The sequence below is a fragment of the Melopsittacus undulatus genome, chromosome 3 (genome assembly GCF_012275295.1).
Source record: "Melopsittacus undulatus isolate bMelUnd1 chromosome 3, bMelUnd1.mat.Z, whole genome shotgun sequence".
NCBI lineage: Eukaryota > Metazoa > Chordata > Aves > Psittaciformes > Psittaculidae > Melopsittacus > Melopsittacus undulatus.
Window position 1 is genome coordinate 25,825,069 of NC_047529.1, and position 19,203 is coordinate 25,844,271.

A 19,203-nucleotide genomic window follows, 5' to 3' on the forward strand; every position below is an offset into this window, starting at 1 on the left:
ATATGAAATTTATTATTTTTTAGAACAGCTAGAACTCTCAGGTCTGCCCTCTAAGGTAACACTACACAAAAAAAAACAACAAAAACAATCTGTTCCTTTGTTCAACCTGAGTTTCATCTGGCCTTCACTGTTTTCTGCAAGGAGACTTAATGTTTTGTGACTAGAAGTCTCCAAGAGGAAGACAAAAGGTTAAATTCACTCTGAGTTGACAGGCATCTCCAGTCACTTTTGATATTTTAGGTGACAATCTGCAGGCAGTCACTGAAATTTCTATGTACCACAAGAGGAGTTACTAGAGAAATATCAGCTAAAAAAAAAAAACCAACAAAAAATAAATGAGACTACAGTAACTACACGTGAACAAATTCAACAGCAGCGCAAGAGGCATCAAATATTTCAACCTTTCCTGCTTAATGAAAAACCGTTTCCTGAAGATTTATGACTCATTTGACACTAGTATGTTACTTTTCTATGAACTCAGTATTGTGGAATTCTTTGTACAAGATCAATTTTAGAAACTCTAGCCACTTTCAGTTTGAAAACTATGGTATCACAGAAACAAAATGCAGTTATTAACCTAGATTTAGGATAACCAAGAGCTTTGAATATATACTTCAGGAAATTGTGTTTTTTTTTTTCTCTGTCAATACCTTTAACAGCTGTATAAATATGGATGCACCTACAAAAAGTCCTCCATCCTGCATTAAAAATAGCAGCTAGTTAATAACTAGTTAACAGCTAGTTAATAACAGCTAGTTAAGTAATTCTAACATATATACTGCAAAGAAACTATTCTAAATTTAACTATACTTGTGTATTCAGTAAATCAAAAAGCTATGCAAAGAATGATTCTGCAAGTAAGTCCTCAAGGCAAGGCAAAGAGCAAAAGAAGAGATAAACTATTCAATCTTTGACTTGTTTTATTGTATCAAGACAGCAGCTAACAGCATTAACAATGCTGAACACTGCATCATGCAAGAAGTATAATTTTAGTATTTTTCTGACTACTGCTACTCAGACAGGATGGGAGTTTTGTATTTGCAGGGTAGAACATTTATGAACTCAAGACTTGTCTCAAGTGGGGCACATCAGAATGTTCTGAACAGCTGGTTAGGAAGATAGCCAAGATGCAAGAAAGATGTCTGAGCCTCCTTTTCAAGGGCAGCCAACTCTTGTACTGTGGGTGCCAGAATATCCACATGGCCTTTATACAGTCCACCTGCCAAAAGAGATCCAATGTAAACGATGTGTTCAAAGCAGTTTTTTGGCAGAATAATACTTAACCATAGTAATTCAGAAAGTTAAAGTAACTTTGTTAACTTGTTAAAAAAAAAAACAAAAAAACAAAAAAACAACCCAAAACCTCAAACAAAACAAAGAAAAACCACAGGCATACAAGCATTTTAGTCACTTGCAACCCACAGACTGCATGTGACAAATGCAGAAGACAAGTTCTTTTAATCTATAATTCTGTAGTTACACAGCAGACAACTATGAAACTGAGCATTGCATAGCGAGGTACCCCGGAAGTAGTTAATTCCTTACCACCCAGAGCTCTTTTCTGCCCATATGTAACTTTCCCATCAAAATCATCAACTGGTACTTTTATGTCTGGTTCAACCTGGGCAATAGTGCAGTTTAAGTGCTCCTCAATCTCCCCCAGCAACTAAAAAACAGAAAAAAAAAGGACGTCTTAAAGTACTGTTAATGGCTGTCATGGTCCAAGACTTCAGTCAGACTACTGTTCTGAACAGTCACATTTGAGTAGCTTCAACAAGAACTATACAACTTGAAAACAACTTGATTGCAGACTCTAGAGTCCAATGCATTTTTTTTCCTCAAATGGACTACACAAGTTCATTTCCACCTTCAGTATGTTTTTACCATACCTATAAACCTTTATTTTACATACTACCCTGCTTATGTGAGTGGGGCTATAATAAAGAGCTCATAGTCCAGGCTTATTTTACCACAGATGATACATCATTCACTCCTCTTTAATACAGAAAGAGGCAAAGCTGCTGTGAATTTAACAAGTATTTATAATTGGCATACAACTCCCTGTGAAAACATACGTAAGTGACACACTATTTCCAGGTTAGAGAAGCAAGCTTCAAGTCACAATTTTGCAAGAAACCATCTAAGCAAACCATTTAATGTGCAACTAATATCCTGTAACTTTAGTAGCATTTGATTAGGAATAAAGAAGCTGAAAAATAAATCTTCAAAGAATTGGCTGAGAATATGAAAATAAGCTTTTATAATTAAAGACATCTCTTACAGGAAGTGTATGTAACTTCCAAAGTTTTCCAATTTTTTCTTCAAATGGAATCAAAGGTTATAACCACTCCAAACTAGCTTTGTATTTCTACTACACAGCTAAATGAGTCTTTTAGAGGAATAGGAACGTTCTAGTTCAGCAAAACATTTACCTGCATCTCATTGTACCATATGGTACAACCTCCTTCTTCCTTCAGTCTAGTATTGTAACACCCTTTTCCACGACTACTGCATACATGATACCAAACCTAGAAATAAAAGGAAAACAACCTGTAAATTTTGTGAAATAGTACAATACGTCCACTTTGATTAATTATAACATGAAAAAGAATTCAGATACCTATTTGAATTCCCTTTCTTTTAAGCAAGAACCAACAAGCAATTTTCCAATGCAAGATATTAAAGTCAGATTATCAACTGTGGACAGCACTTCAATAAACAACCTCTGTTCAATTATTACCTTTTCTTTCTCTTTTGCCACAAGGGAGATTGCCAAACCCATCCTGAAATATGAGGAAAGAACGAAGAAAGAAAAATTATTTCACTAAATGCTGCCAACTTCTGAACCAACAAACGGTAAGAATGAATCAAGAAAACATGGCGGCTACTCTAAACACATACATACCTCTCAGCTCTGCCTACTCTCCCAATTCGATGAACGTAGTTCTGTTTTTCATCAGGGAGTGTGACGTTGATAACTGTGTAAGATACAATCCACAGAGAATAAAAGCTTTTTAGAAAAACATTGAGACTATATTCATAAAATATTGTCACAGACCAGACACCTAAAATATAATGATTTTGATTGCTGCAGTCCCTTTCAGATCACAAAACGTGCGCATGGGCTATTACAGCCATTACCTATAGTATTTATGTTTCAGGCGTCCACTATAAAACTGCTTTCTCCATAATTACTTTTTGACAAGAATGTAAAAACAAATGAAGAATTCCCAACAACAGAAATCATCAAGTACGTGAGAAGGTCTGGTGAACAATCAAAGTTGTCTGGTTCAAGCCTTTAACATCTACAGCTTTTTAAAAATGAAGCTGTAAGTCATATACATATTTTAACTAGTGCTCAGGACTGCAAATATATTGAGCTGTATGCAATTCAATAGCTTAGTTTCAAAGTCAGGTCTTACCATAAGGAACACCATGAATATCAATTCCTCTAGCAGCAACATCTGTGCAGATCAAGAAACGGACATCTCCTCTCTATGAAAAGAGAGATGTAAAGAAGTGTTGTGCTAAATAAACCAAATAAAATCCCAGGCAATGAAACAGCAGTCCTTGACATCTGATTCACCTTGAAGCATCTCTGTACATTTAGGGACATTTCACATAAAGCTCTTCCAAACTGCAACAGTGCTTTTGAACATCAACACCCAAGTTAATTTACATCTTGATTTTTTTCCCTGAACAACATAAGGTAAGTATAAATCAATGAATGGCTTAAAAACAAACTGTTTAATATTTAAGTAACTCTTAAATATTCCAGATCCCAAGACTTTAAAAACCAATGTAATCTGCTACAGAGCTTAAATTTAGGTATTTTTTTTGAAAGTGAGACCATCTCTCCCTGAAAGTTCAGTGGTCATGCTGACCAGCAGTATATATTTCCACCTAACAGAAATGCCACCTCACAATATAATTTAAATTGAGAACTAGCAACAAAAAGTAACATGATTTCAGATAACAGGAAATTAGGGAAACGTCTTCAACAACCTGTTGCATTACCTTAAATCTTTCCAGGTTTTGCTTTCTTTCTTGAGGTTTTCTGTCACCATGCAGACAGACACATGAGAACTGGTGTCCCTTCCTATCAGGGCCTGAAAGAGTTGCTATGCATTAATAACATCATATAAATGTTATGACACATCCCTATACAGAACTGGAAAAAAAAAGTATGTTATGCGAAAAGGTTTCAACGCAGGAATTTAACTGAATTTATTAGCAATTAACTGACACAGGCATTAACGAAAAGCAAGATAATTAAAACAAGCACCTTTCCTTCTGCCCTCCCAAGAGAAGGTCTGTGCAAGCATATCTCCTCACTTCTTCCTAGCCTGAACTTCCCTTGGTTCTCCAAATATGTCTACATCCTTCTCACATGCCCCTTTTCAGTGTCCCCTTGTGCTTTCTCTCACATTCCTTCTGTCTCCTTATGTGTACTGTCATGCACAGACATTTCTTCCTGTGTCCCCTGCCCCTAGCAACAACACTTCTCCCACAGATGGCACCCCTGCAGCTCCCCAGTACACAACCCTGACTTTTATACCCAGTCAGTATGACAAAAAACTTAAGCATAATTCTATTTGTGTTTTGTCCAAATAGTGGTGACCTCTATCATGATTCTGGCTTTGGGATAAACAGGAAAGTAAGCAGAATAAGTTGGGGCGGGGGGGAGAGAAAGGAAGGTCAGTCTTACCTCCACCCTGCTGGATAAAGTACTGCTCCATATTATCACAATCTATTTTAGTCCTGCAGAAGATAATGGCTTGGTCCATCTTGTGTTCTTTAATTGCCCGAACAGTGTATTCTCCTTTTAGAATTTTAATAGCTTCAGACCACATTTCTAAGCAAAAGTAAAGAAATTATTTCATTCAAGATGTTTAAAAATATGATGAGCCTTTGCACATATTGAAGTTTCCTCTAGGCTTTCAGTAAACAGTTAAACTTTTATTAGCAGAGCAAATGAGTTAAACCTATGTTGTTTTATTTTTTTTTCTTTTCCTCCACTGTGCTTTCCCTGCTCCAATGTAATACAGAAAGAACAAAACCACTCAGAAGTTTCAGGTTACCTCCACACACCAAACAAGCTTGTTTACATACTTGCAAAATATAGAGTCAAGTCCTTTTCTATCTCCCCCCTTACCCTCTCCCAATTACAGAAACATTTCTCTTCAAAAATACAGAAATGTAAAGATAAAGATCTGGAGAAACTTGACTCAAGGCTGCTATCTACTATAATTTAGCTTTACTTCATAACATTTACAAATTATTATTTCACAAGCTAGTACTTCACTAGTGTTGTGGATTACCTGGAGTGTTAGCACCAGGTCGTGTATTGTCTTTTGCATGTACTTCATCAGTCTAGGAAAAAACAAAAAAAATAAACCTCTGAAATCATTGGTCCATACTTCACAGAGGAAATACGTGATTCCATTAATATGTAATTAGCAAGAAATTAAGTCAAAAGTAACCTTAGCATCCTGTTCTCCCACCAGACAAACTAATCTGCCTTTAGCTAATGAAAAGTCTGGAGTTTGAGCACATGAACTTGATCACAAAACAAAGAACAAAATTACTTATACAGACTCCGGACACAAACCACTTTTAACTGATGTGATAAATTAAAAAATCACCACAAAACAGTGTATTATAAATATAGCTAAATCATACACACAGTTGTTCCCTATCTTTTTCCCTAAACTAGACTGAATCAGATACAAACTTTAACCTCATAGGAAATAAATTCATGTTAGGATTTAATGAAATGGCTCTAACAAACGTAATAAAGGGAATTTCCAGAGATAACTAGGTGCTAAGAAAACCTACTTATTAAACTGCGTTAAGAGTTGCTGAGAATGAAACCACAGTCCCAGGTTATTCAGAACTAAAGACGTAAACTACCACCACCTCACATGAATAGGTGTCAGGTTAATTTAGAACTAGTCTCAACTGTAGTCCGAGATGATATCCATTCCCCTAAAAATTGCTCATATCACGTAAGTTAGAGACAAAACTAGTTTACAGAATTATCTATCGGAAGGTTTACTTCCCCTGCTCAATCAGGAAAGACAGGTATTAACTACAGTTAGGCCACAGACCACTACTGCAAAATGAGTTAAAAAGCAGTGTGGTGCCATTCTTCTCTAATAAAAACCAGAATGTTGCTCTATCAAGATCTTCTTATGTTTTAAGATCAAGCTGTTCATAAACAGTGTTACAAGATCACCAACGTTACGATGCTGGCTATCATGGGACAAACCATTTCAGATACAACAAGCTGTTGAAACAGCTGGCAAACATCATACAACATTAGACCCTAACTGAAATAATTTTCGCATATAGACCACTTACTCTAATATGATTCTTGCCGAGTCTTTCCCAGAGCTTGTCAGATTTTGGATTTACAAGCACAACTACATGGTGTACAGTTTCAGGGACAGAATCTTCTCCTTTCAAATCAACCCAGGTGGGAAAATGCATGATTTTTTCAGATAGTTTTTTCACATCAAAAGAGTGTAGTGTGGCAGAGCACACAATCACCTGAGAAGAAAAAAAGCCAGATGGATAAATATCAGATTCTCCCAGCAAAAAAAGTGACAGCAGAACTGAAGAATGTTATATAATTGAATAGCATAATGTAGCACAACAAAAAGAGTCCCTGACATCCTTTCCTCATCACAGGAACCACACAGCTGACAAAAGCCAAGACAAAATAAATTACTAAACTATTCTCTTACAAAAATCCAGTTATTTAAGAGGAAGACAGCTGAATTACTGAAAGCTGATAAATCAAGATTTTTCAGATGTGTTTACATTTAAATAGCTCAAATACTGCTAAAACACTGGGCTCTGGTATCTAGAATCCTAAAAATATATATTCACAGACAATTACCAAACCCAATGAACACATGTTAGTTTTGAACAAGAGGTATAACAAACTCTACTTGAACGAAGCATGCTCCATACCATGTAATAGTCAAGAAGTGAAAAAAGTGCAAGCCACATGAAAAAATCTCCCCAAAACAACCCACCCCAAAACACAAAAACCATGGATAAATTTCATACCTGAAGTCTCTTTCCATCTGAAGTTATCTGAGGAATTTGACTGTGGATCCTGTTTATGAAATCTGAGTAACCTTGGAGGAGAAGGCCATCCTACATGGGAATAAAATAGCAAAAATAAAGCTGCTATTCTCAGTTTATAAACTTGAGCTAAATAAGCAATACATTTATAATCTCAAAAAATCTCTTCAACTAGCTGGACAGGTCAATGCCTGGCTGGAATTTTATTACCGAGGAAGAGGGGAGGAAAAAAAAAAACCCCACAAAAAAAAGACAACAAGGAAAACCACCAAAAAAAACCCCCCCGCACAAAAATGTGGAGTATTTACAAGTACCGCTGCTGTGCTTCACAAGTTAATGACCATCTGCCTCAGCAGCTTCTCCTAGCTAATACCCCAAAGCAGTTAATCTTTGTTGAATATTCAGTAGTACTAGAACAGATCAGAGAGAGAGGCACTCATTTTACAGCATGTTGACTGCAACATTCATTGGCTTCAAGACCTGCTGGGTAATCAAAAATGCTCATCTCATCTTTGTCCTACCAAGCTCCCTGCAGTGACAGGGACATACTTCACAACTTTGTGAATATAGCCTGAAGTATATTTCTCTGTCAGAAAACGAAACTGACAGCTTTACCAGAGAGGCTACAAGGAGAAAGAATACATAGGTTACTACAGTCATAAACAATAAGACTAACATGGAACAGTCTGCAGGTAGCTGTTATTCCACTAAAGCACCAAATGCTCTAAAACGTTTCACTGATTCTTTTAGGAAATGTCATATTGCATTTAAGAGGCGAACTTAATTATCAATTAGTTCTATACGCACAGCTTCATCCAGAACCAGGAACCTAACTTGAGATAAATTAAGCTTTCCTGTTGAGACCAAGTCATCTAGTCTTCCAGGAGTTCCAACGACAATATCCACCTATGAAATACATAAGAGCATGAATTAGTCCCATAGCTAGAAGCATTAGCAGATTTGTCTAAATTTAAGATAATGAGATAATTATCAGTATGATGCCCTATTATCAATTATAAATTCATAGAATCCTAAAGTAACTTGGGTTAGAAATGTCTCTTGAGGTCATCTGGTCTCCACTCCCACCATCACATGCAAATCAAGGACAATTTCCAAGTTGCTTTGGGTAGTTACCCAATAAAAATTTCACAGTCTTCAAGTGAGCAATCTTCCAGTTTAAGCTTGAAGGAGAAAACTTGTATTTTGCAGCTAGAATCACTGAAAAAACTTATCAACAGTGACATGGTCTCACTTCCAAAAATAAGTCATAATTAAAAAACTGATAAGCTACCACTATCGCATGACTGAATTGACTGTACATCCCATCCTGCTGAAGCTACACCAGTTCCTGCTAAGTAGGGCTGGTTTGCAGTGCAAGCTGACTCTGACAATCACAGACCAGTTTCATTCACATAAAACATGGAACAAAATAGGAAAACCATCTGTCTTGTCAGTTAAGGACAAATGGCAAAAAAATTACACCTTTAAAATCCTCAGCACTCATGATACAACAGAATTTGACCAAGCTTTGTAAGCATTTGGATTGGCAATTGCCACCGAAGTAAAGCTATGAATGCTAGATATGAGCTTTCTATGAACTGCATTTTCTATTTATCAGACTTACACGAGTTAAAAGAAGCACAACTACTATTATTTAACAACAAAAGTTATTCTTAACCCAAAGTATTATATATGATCAAAAAGACAACTTACTCCTTGTTCCAGCACAGAGAGTTGATCTCTTGCAGCAACCCCACCAATAATCAACAGTTCCCTAAAATTACATCAGTAGATTTTGACATTTGTCAACTTATTATATTCAAGAGCTATGATAAGCATCTGCCTGAAGATCCTTGTTAGTAGCTTATGATTAACAGCTCTGAACAGTAATTTTACAAAGAACAGGGAAAAAAAATAAATTGGTCACTTCATATGTAGTGTATGGTATTTTAATTCAATAAGTGAAAGTTTCGTTAACAAACTGTACTTGATTTTTATTACTTTATTGCTGTTGTATTGAACTCTAATGCCTTAACCAACTGAATCTTAAAGAATCTGTTTCTTAAAAATCTGAAATGCAAATTAATGTTTCCTGTATTCTCAAAAGCTAGACATCCAAATAAAAGTAAACTAAATGAATCTTAGTGTAGCTTGCCCTTCCCCATCACTACTCTCCTGCAATTCTAGTAAAAACACTTGTAAATAGACTGCAGTTTTGAATACAGTCACCATTACTTAAGTTTCATAAGCACAGTCAAAAGAGAAACAACGTTAGACTGAAGCACCTCCTAGAGAAGTCAGTTTTCAGAACTGCATCACCATTCTAATCACTGAAACATTTGTCTTTCAAGCACACTAATTAAAAACATTAGGTAAAATACACCATTGATAATCTGAGGAAATAAAAAAAAATAAAAAAGATTTGTCACACCAGAAATATGTAATCCATAGATGAAACACATCAAAAAGCCCCTAACTAGTCAGACTGTAGATGAAAAGTCAGAAGGTTAGTTGGTATCAGGTATTACTGAGGTTACCATTGGTAGCACTGCAGATGAAGGTCCACTTAGCTACAAACTGGAACACCCTCACCCCCTACCATGAAGTCATGCCCCTGGACAATACCATACATGCAATTATAACAGATGCATTGTTACCTTAATTTGGGATTATCAACATATTTTTTGAACTGCTTCACATTGTTCAAAGTTTGTTCTGCCAGCTCTCTTGATGGTTCTACAATCAATGCTTTTGGAGCATTTGGAAGGTTCTGTGTTTGAACCACCTGTGCATTTCCTAAGTGAAAAAACAGGCCATTAATATAAACTACATTCCTATACTGGAATTTTTTACTGGAAACAAACTTGGATTTTCTACTAATCATCTAATACCTCATGATTCTATATGCTCCATTAAAAGGTGATGCTAATACTCAATTATGAAAAGCTTCAGATTAATATTCAAAGATTACAAGCAAAGCTTGCCAAAATAGTGGGTATCCTGGCCATGCAGAATAACTTATTGCAAAGCTTAAACACATACAACCTTATTTTTAATATGATACTGCCTTGTAACTGAGCTGAGCTTCTCTTTTTATCTGATGCATTTCTAACTTCAGAATGTTAGACTACTTGTGGTTTGAGATGAAGACAATTTGGAATACTTAAAAAAAAACCACTACTTTTGCTGCTAGGAAGATTACTGTATGACTTTGAATGCAGTAGTAATGAAGCAAATGAAGTAACCAAGAGATACTGTGCAACACAATCTGATACGGAACCAAAGGAAGTTTAAAAATCTGACCTACCTGAGTGTTGTGACTTTACAACATTACCATCTGGAGCCTTGCAGAGACCAATATAGCCATCTTTTGGTGGAAATTTGAAATCTTCTTCACCAAAATTGAATTTCAGTTCAGCATTCTAGATTTCAACAAAGTTGTGTCATACAGACAGATTCAAGAGACCACTTGAGAAACAACTCCATAATTAATTACCCCGTGAGGAACCAGCTAATCGAGGAGGAAAAGGTGGAATTTTCTCCCATCTTACACATTCCCCTTCCCCAAGTCACCTAAAACCTACCAGACATTCTGTGTGCGGCTCTAGCACCTAAAATTTTACATAAAACTATTGCAAAGTTTACAAATCCATGGAAACTCCAGAAAGAGATACTACTACTCTACTGTAATATTAGACTTGAGAATGAAAGAAACTGGAAGTCTGCCACTTTCAGATGATTTGCTTATACTTGTTGAAGTACATAGAAGTTTGATACATACAAGTTAGCACTGGTATTAGGAATTAGTTATCCATGCAAATTTTATACACAAGTAGCTGATTACCAAAACTAAAACAATTTTCACGATCTTACACATCTGTGATATTCCTAAAATACCTTAAGTACACAGGCTGCAAAAAGCGCTTGGTTCCTTATGTGTGGTGGGATTTCAAATGCAAGGCCAAGGTCCTTCCCTGAAAGCAGAGTTAGTTTGGTCAGACTCCACCTGTGTTTGCTTATCCCTCCCTATTCCTCCCCCTAGTATAAGCATCCCAATAAAATTCTAAAAAAGAAAGTGAATAAAACTTACCATTTTTGGAAAATTTTATTTGTCCTTTATCTATGTCTAGAAAACACCCAATTGTATCATGCATAGTGAATTCCTGTAACAAAGAGAAGTTTGCGAAGCTAAGACATTTTGTTATTCACTGTATTAAGAAAACTAAGTGCTTAGATTCTATCAACTTTTACAGTTCCCACATCTTACTGTTAATTTTTGAGAATTTCTATTTATTCCAACAATACCATTGTAAGTAGCACGCATACTTTTATTTCATTACAAATCTTCAGTAAGCTGCCCTTTTTATCTTTGATACTTAAACATTTGTTGCTGCTTTAAACTTACTTTAAAGCCAAACACTTTGACAGTGATAATTTTAGAGCTCTGCATTATGGAAAAGTGCATTAATCAGGCATTTACTAAACCACGCAAATCTAAGCTTAGAGCACCAAACTTGGTAACAGGAACATGTTTTGACTATACAAAATTCTTAACTCTTGCAGAAGGTATACTTAAAAGAATGTATACTTAAAGATTTCATTTAAATATCTTCAAACCTGTTCACTGCACAGCTATTCAATAAAATCTGCATTATAAAATGCTCCTAATTCAACAGCTCAGCAGTCACTACTATAAAAACCTACAATAATCACAGAAGTTCAAGTTTTATGGCTTTGACAGTTCATTAATGCCACAAACATTTAAGTTTTGGCTGTATTATTCATATGTATATGAATTATGCTTAAGCATCTGAACTCTGATTGGCACACTATACAAAAAACACCACAGATATTCCAGGTAGACATTTTCAGAAATGTACATTTAGGTGACAGTTCTAATGACAAATACAACTCAAGAGCCGGAAATACAGAGCATAACATCTTATTAGCATTAAGGGTGTGTTTTGACATATTAGAGTTGTATGACTACTTCTGCTTTGACTACCAGTAAGCAGGATATTATGCCCTCACTTAGACAGTCACCAATGTATACAGATGGAATGGTATTATTCAAGCTAAGGCTAAAATGAGTCAAGAAATAAATCCAAGAGTTTGGTTAACTTCCAACCTGTAACACACAGAAAAGGTTTATCTTGCAAATAAGAATCAATATATTTGCAGTCTAGCCACAGTCATAAGCTGATAACCAATTTTGTTACATCTGTTATTGTGTTTCTATCCAAAAACATACAATGTTTCATGGTATTTTTGCCCAGTAACATTCCCTTAAAAGTAAGCACTATTACAAAAAAGACAGTGGATTGTTACAGTACACAACCAACATGCAAAATGCTTAGTATTTCTATCAATATACAACTTAAGCTTACCTCACCATAGCTGTCAAATTGCTTGTTGTGAGATTTCTTACCAGTGCCACCAAAGCCAAAGCCAAATTTATCAGTGCCTGAAGACAAGATAAAGGACAAGTTTTTTACCTTCCGTTTGACAGGTTGTGTTTTCTCGTCTTCATACTGGCAACCAAAAACTCTTAACACTATAAAATGTAACCAAAAAAACCCCAAGCAACAAAAAAACCCCAAACCAACAACACAGTACTGAATACTTCTAGCTTTCATACATGCTAAAATAGTATTTTTGTGCCAACGCATTTCCTGATTTTACCAGTTTTCAGTCACCTTCATTAAGAAAATTGAAATAAAAGGGCAACAGTCACTTGAAACAAGAAACATTGCTGACACCTAAGCAGATCTCCTCTTGCAGAAAGAACGTAAAAGTGTTTTAAACTCCCCAGTACTGGCATCCTTCCTCAGGAGCCCATCCTCTGCAACACTAGAGCAGGAGTTTAACCATTACATGTAAATATAAAAACTGTCTACAGGATTCTTCCTCTGAAAGAAACTCACCCAAATCAAGCGAAGCTTGCATAGTTGACCAACCAACTCTGCACAGGCCTTGGTCATGACAAGAAACCTCATAGTAGTACTTCCCTTTAAAAGTGAAAATAAAAAATAGAAAACACCTAAATTTCAATTTGGTTTCAAGGTGGTTCAGTTTGGCTTCTTCCAAGATTACACAAGTCTAACATTTCTACCCCTTCTGAAAGTGCCATAAAATCCCCAATTGTGTTATTTTGAAAAGATTCTCTAGGGACCTATGTATGTAATGAAGAAACAGATCATCAAAGAGCAGGCAATAAAAAAAGTACATGCTGAGAGGTGAGGTAGTGTGTGAAAGGCTCCAAAGGAGCGATAAGCTAGAGAGACCAGTGGTTCTACTGAATCCACAAGAACTGATAAATTCAGAACATCAGTGGTCTGCCAAATCAGTACAAGACCACGAGCATGCACTATAGCATCAACAACTAGTTGTGTAACTTGGACCACATCTAACTGTCTTCTACATACAAACTACAGGATTATCTGCATACCAGATCAAATGAGGCTGTTTGAGAGTCTTTCTGAACACCCATCTAGAACCACTGGAGTATCAGTATGACTACTTCGAAGTAAATAGCTAAGGTTAGCTTCTCAACTGTTGCTCCAACCATATAACTATGAAATTTGTGCATACAGGTGTCTGTGAATGTATGTGAAAATGAGCAAGGAAATGAACAAGGAAACAACTGAAAGTACCATATGAGTAGCTATTTTCCTATTAGTAACACTCTAATAAAGTGCGTTCTAATGAATATTAGTTATGATTGTCTCCTCTAACTCAATCCCATAGAAGAAAAAAGGTAATTTACAAAGCAAGGTGTGTATTTGCCATCCAAAAGTCTCCTGCCAGCAATACATTGAGTAATGGCATATTTGCTCAGATGGATATTAAGTTTTATATGCAACCACCTACATTTACAGCAGGTGAAAATTAGGTTGTATCAGCTGAAACTTCTAGAAGAGTATCCAAAATACATAATTTTATACCTACCTTTAGTCACACCCCTAGTTGCTCTGCACCCATGCCATTCTTTTATCTCTCTACTTTGACAGCAGAGACCATCTGATCCAATTGCTGAAAATTACAAAACAGTTTCAGTTATGGAAATTGCCTCTAACAGCTTTTAAAAGAAATTTTCATGCATACTTGCTCTAGCTTATTTTTCCATCAAATGAACATTACCAAGTGACCACTGGGACAACTCACCAAAAGCTGATCCTCTATCATATGGGTTCATTTGCCATTTATTGAGCACTAAGTTTGGAAGACAGAAAAAAAAATGCATTAAACCAGCAAGCTAAGCCTGGAATACTCAAATCTGAAGTTCACATTGGGTCTACAGTGTTTGGCTTAATTTTCTGGGGACACATCTTTATTTAAATGCTGAGATGAAAATGAATGCTTACAGCTTGAAGGAGAGACACAGATGCAAAATGCAAAGGTGTTCCGTGGATGTTTAGCACAGATTAAGTTATTTAAAAATACTACTGGAAATTAAGATACTTAAGAAGTAAACCAGAGTTCTACATAATCACAATCAAATCCAGCTAAAAAATACCCAAGACTATGTTAAGAGCAATAAATCCAACATGTATTTGCTATTTCCGTTTCAATTTTACATTAATGTATTTTTCAGAGTATTGGTTAATATGTAGCTAACGAAGAGCTAAGATACACACATATACACAGTTTCTGACTTCATTTTTCATATGCCAAATAATATGTTGCAATGAAACCTACAGGTTCCACAATATAAAGAGGTTTTTTTTTTTTTAATACTAGATACCACTTCAATTATGATTACTAAGGAAGCTTCTTCTGATGCAGTCCAGGATACAGTTAACTTTCTGGGCCGCAAACACACACTGCCAGCTCATTTTAAGTTTCTCATCAACCAACACCCCCAAGTCCTTCTCTGCAGGGTCCTGTTTCTTTCTGTGACTCCACCAGTAAATTTATATTTGCTGTTTTAAAGTCAGGGGTGATGACATTCTATTTACATTATGCCAAATTACAGAAAAAACACCTATTGGCAAGTTAGGTTAACTTTAACTTAAGAGGCAATAGAATTGACATGAAATAACAGTGCTCTAAACCTGAGGAGTATGACATATGAAAACTTACCTGCCCCACCAGTTTTAATAGTTGCTTTCCCTTTTTTGCCTTCCATCTGGTCCTTGAGTGTTTCATAAACAATCTGGATAACTGGAATACTAAAAGCCTAAAATGGAAAGCTATTTTCATTCCACAATTTTTACAGATACTTGAATATATACAGTCAGCCTAGTTTTCAAGTACAATACTCATAGCCAGAAACACTTTAAAACATGCCTACACATTTGTAAAGGCTATTAATACTGCTTAAATACATAAACACATACATGCATGTTCTCTTTGTATTTACACATGCACAAACATACCACCTCTCACCACTTAAAATATTTTCTGCTAATTTAAGCTTGATTACTTACACCAGTTTTTCCACTCCCTGTTTCAGCAGCCTATAGGAAGAAAATATTGAAGAGTTTAACCAGAGTTACAACTTGGACAAGAAGGACTGTTCTACGGTTTTATTTCAATAAATCAAGTTTACTGTTACTTTGGCATCATATAGAAAATCCTAGAGAGTAATGCTATTGCTTCACACCAATTAGAGATGAATATTAAATACAGAAAACCTTTACAAAACACTTCAAAAATTTTTAAAGAAGGCTACCAGAGTCCATCAGAAAAACTATGTATATCTGATTTCTGGAAGCACTACAGAAGACTATAGGAACTGTTATTTGGTTATGGAATCAAGAACATGGAGATCTACCAAAGATGTGATTAACAAAGCATACTAATCTGACATTTTCAAGGTTATCAATAATGGTGCATTTGTTTAGGCAATACCACTCATGTTCCATGCAAATCTATGTCAGATATTTACAACAAAAAGCAGAGCAGATGAAATCAAATTGCTCTCATTTATGTGGCCATGACTGTCAAGTAGTAAAAAAATAAATCCTAAAAATAGTAAATCCCATCTGCAAGAACAGTTGGAAACACATCAGGAACTCAGGGGCTTATGGCTAAATAACATAAATATACTTTCTACCAAAGAAGGACAATAAACCTAGGCTAACTACAGACCTTTCTGGAAAGAAGGGAATTGACTACACAAACACCAAGTGAAACACACAGGTTTTCTAGGAATAGGGCTATACCACGTACATACCATAAGTACATCACCACCTCCCAAGATCAGTGGGATGGATTCTGCCTGGATATCTGTAGGAAGACTGCAGGAAAGAACACATTTAACACAAATTAATGTTACAAGTAGAGAAAGGATTTTTGCTTATATAGGCACTCACCATGGTCATCTACAAGATGGAAATTAACAGGTAAATGTTATTCTTCCTGGCTTGCAGCTAAGGAAGTGAAATAGGTTCCATTTACAAGGAGAGGTAATCTGACAGGAAGGGACTAGTGGATGCAGTGGATTCAGCCACACCTCGACAAGGCTACGTCTCTCATCACTATGCTTTCCTTTTAAAGCCATTTACACAGTCACACAGTCTTCATCTATGAAATTCTTATTCAGAACTGGAAAACTACATACACTAAGATTTGCATACTGATAAAATTCCGAATGACAATTCAAAACAAGCTCTGAAGTCAAATATGTTAGCCAAACCAGTAACTAAAGCCAGGAAGAATTCCTTTTGGAGAAGAGTGACACCAAGCATCAATTTTGAAGAACATAAATTCAGCCACACTCTCAAAAATATTTACGAAACTAGCATCAAATACATCACATTTCATCCAATAATCCCCCAATACATAATAAACATACTAGAAGCACAGAGGCAGCAGCAAAGAGGCTTTTATCAAACAAATGACACTGAAGTATAAGCAGTCATACTTTGCCAAGTTTAAATGTTACCACTGCAATCACAATTTGTGTCCTTCAGCCATTCACACTAAAAAAAGTGCATAAGAGGCAATAACAGTTAAAGGAAAACACCTGCTTTGTTTAATGTGATAGCAGCGCTGTTTTAAGAAACATGTCATATTATACTGAAAGACAAATCAGATTTTGCAAGGCCCAAATGCATTTCTACTTACAGCCAGTCCATCTCCTCCACTGCTTGAGCTATCTCAGGCATAACACCCATTTCTGTAAGACAAGAAAAAAGGAACAAACGGTGCTATTTACCTCAACATAGCCTAAAAGATTTCCAAGTGTCAAGAGTTCCATCTACAGACAAAAGTAATAAAAAATCCAAGCCAATCAACCAAAAAGCCCCAACATATGCAACCTTCTCTATAGAACTCCAAATGATAGACAAGAAACATTATTCTTTCCCCACATACAGTTTTGACAGTTCCCCCAATTTATAGCAGAGTTAAGTCAGGCATATACTCAGCATACAGGCAGGTACTGACAAAGCAGCAAAACAAACACACTGGAACTGAGTACCGTTTCAAGGGCATGGTACTTATCTTTGCACATTTAAGGAAACTGCCTACGCAGACAACAGAGAAGACTTTGTTAATCACAAATATTCTGTCTCCATAGCTGAGATGTAAACAGGTAAGAAAAAAAACCCAACAAACACACACACACACAAAAACTGTACTGTGTAAGAACTGAAATTTTAGATGCTCAGTTTTTTTTTGACTAAATCTTGCCTTACACACAGCGTGTATATTAACTAGATGCGTTGATTCTGAAAGGTTTCTTTTTCCTTAGAAACCCCTCTTCTGGCAAACCCATATTAAGGTCTGATGGTCATAGACACAAGTTAAATATGAAGCCACAGAATAATAATGTTTGTATGTTGATAAACAAGATCTACTTATTTAAAAAGGAAACACTCCTGCAATAATAGCAAGAGTAAAATAGATCCTGACCAACCCAAACGATTATATCAAAACAAGATTTTAACTGCTAGTTATCTTTTCAGATGCATAAAATTACTCTAAGTCAATTTAAATACAAATATGCACCTTTCTAAAGGAAGCTTTTACACACTGCCACATTCTGGGTTTCACATATACAGAAAGACCTACTGAGATATACGGATGCATGCAGTCAAAAATTGTTCCTCCATTTGCTAAAACATGTTATAAGAAACATGTTTTATTTATAACATGATTTCAGAAAGCTTTAATATTTTTAAGTGGTAGCCTGTAGTCCTACAAAATTGTGCAATCCGCGTAAGAAAAAAGTATTGCAATAGCAATAAAAAGTAGCTATTGACTGCAAATTATACTTAAATCCCTACATTATTTTTTTTCACCAATTTTTAATATTCTTCCAGCTTACATAGTGCAATTCAAACACTTTTTTGGTTTTAATCAAATAATGGCACTGAACACAGTTAAAAGAAACAAATAAAAAACCTCACATACATTAAAACTTTACAGTACTTTAATGTTAACTGGTTGTCTACGTCTGAATAAACGTGCGGGGGGGGGGGGGGGGGGGGGGGAGAAACCACAAACATTTATGTTCCCACCTTTTACATTAACGTTTTAGATTGCAGTTTATATTTCTACTTCTATAAAATTCAGGTATTAATCAGTTATGATGCTTCTGTTATAGGAACTAGTATAAGTCGGAAGAGCAAGTCTAACATTTCAGCAGTATAATTTGCAAATGCATACACACATACATACTAAAACCCGCAAACCGATAACTGCTTCGGAAGGCCTGCAAAAGCACGAAGAGCAGGGAATATCACCTATATCTCCCCACTCCCGACCTTAAGCTTGCTACAGGGTAAATCACACCACTGCGGGTCCGCACCGGGGCAGGCCCGACAAGCTGCGTGCTACGCTGATAGGGCCCGTCCTCCGCGGCAGGATCCAGAGCCGCCAGCCTCGAAAGGCACCGGCACGTCCAGAATCGAAAGGGCTCTCTCAGTGATTTGCGACCGGCGGACAGCCGATACCCCCAGTTCGCCCCGGCACCACGTACCCGAAAACGCCGCCATCTTTGCACAACGCAAACCCCACAACCGGCAGGAAGAAGGCCCCCACCCCGTCCGCGGCTTTATGGCGCCGGGCGGGAGGACGAGGCAGCGCCCCATGCGTTCCGGTCTTATGTGCGCCCTTCGGCACAGGCTGCACAATACAGCAAGGGCAGAATCGAAGGAG

The 19,203-nt window shown here is 36.4% G+C and overlaps 1 protein-coding gene across 1 annotated transcript; it reads right to left on the bottom strand.

Annotated features, from left to right (window-relative positions):
- Positions 1 to 627: 627 nt before the first annotated feature.
- Positions 628 to 19,108, bottom strand: DDX1 (DEAD-box helicase 1). The gene is made up of 26 exons (XM_005143311.3): positions 19,025 to 19,108; positions 17,167 to 17,218; positions 16,274 to 16,337; positions 15,525 to 15,554; positions 15,178 to 15,274; positions 14,260 to 14,307; positions 14,044 to 14,127; positions 13,020 to 13,103; positions 12,483 to 12,559; positions 11,186 to 11,258; positions 10,993 to 11,069; positions 10,403 to 10,517; positions 9,753 to 9,891; positions 8,809 to 8,869; positions 7,903 to 8,001; positions 7,078 to 7,167; positions 6,364 to 6,552; positions 5,322 to 5,373; positions 4,709 to 4,855; positions 4,018 to 4,109; positions 3,423 to 3,495; positions 2,906 to 2,978; positions 2,741 to 2,783; positions 2,433 to 2,528; positions 1,546 to 1,666; positions 628 to 1,219 (listed from the first exon to the last, which is right to left on the bottom strand). Exons 1-26 carry the CDS (start codon positions 19,038 to 19,040, stop codon positions 1,089 to 1,091), a joined length of 2,223 nt encoding a protein of 740 aa, XP_005143368.1. The 5' UTR covers positions 19,041 to 19,108; the 3' UTR covers positions 628 to 1,088.
- Between the last annotated feature and the right edge of the window lie 95 nt (positions 19,109 to 19,203).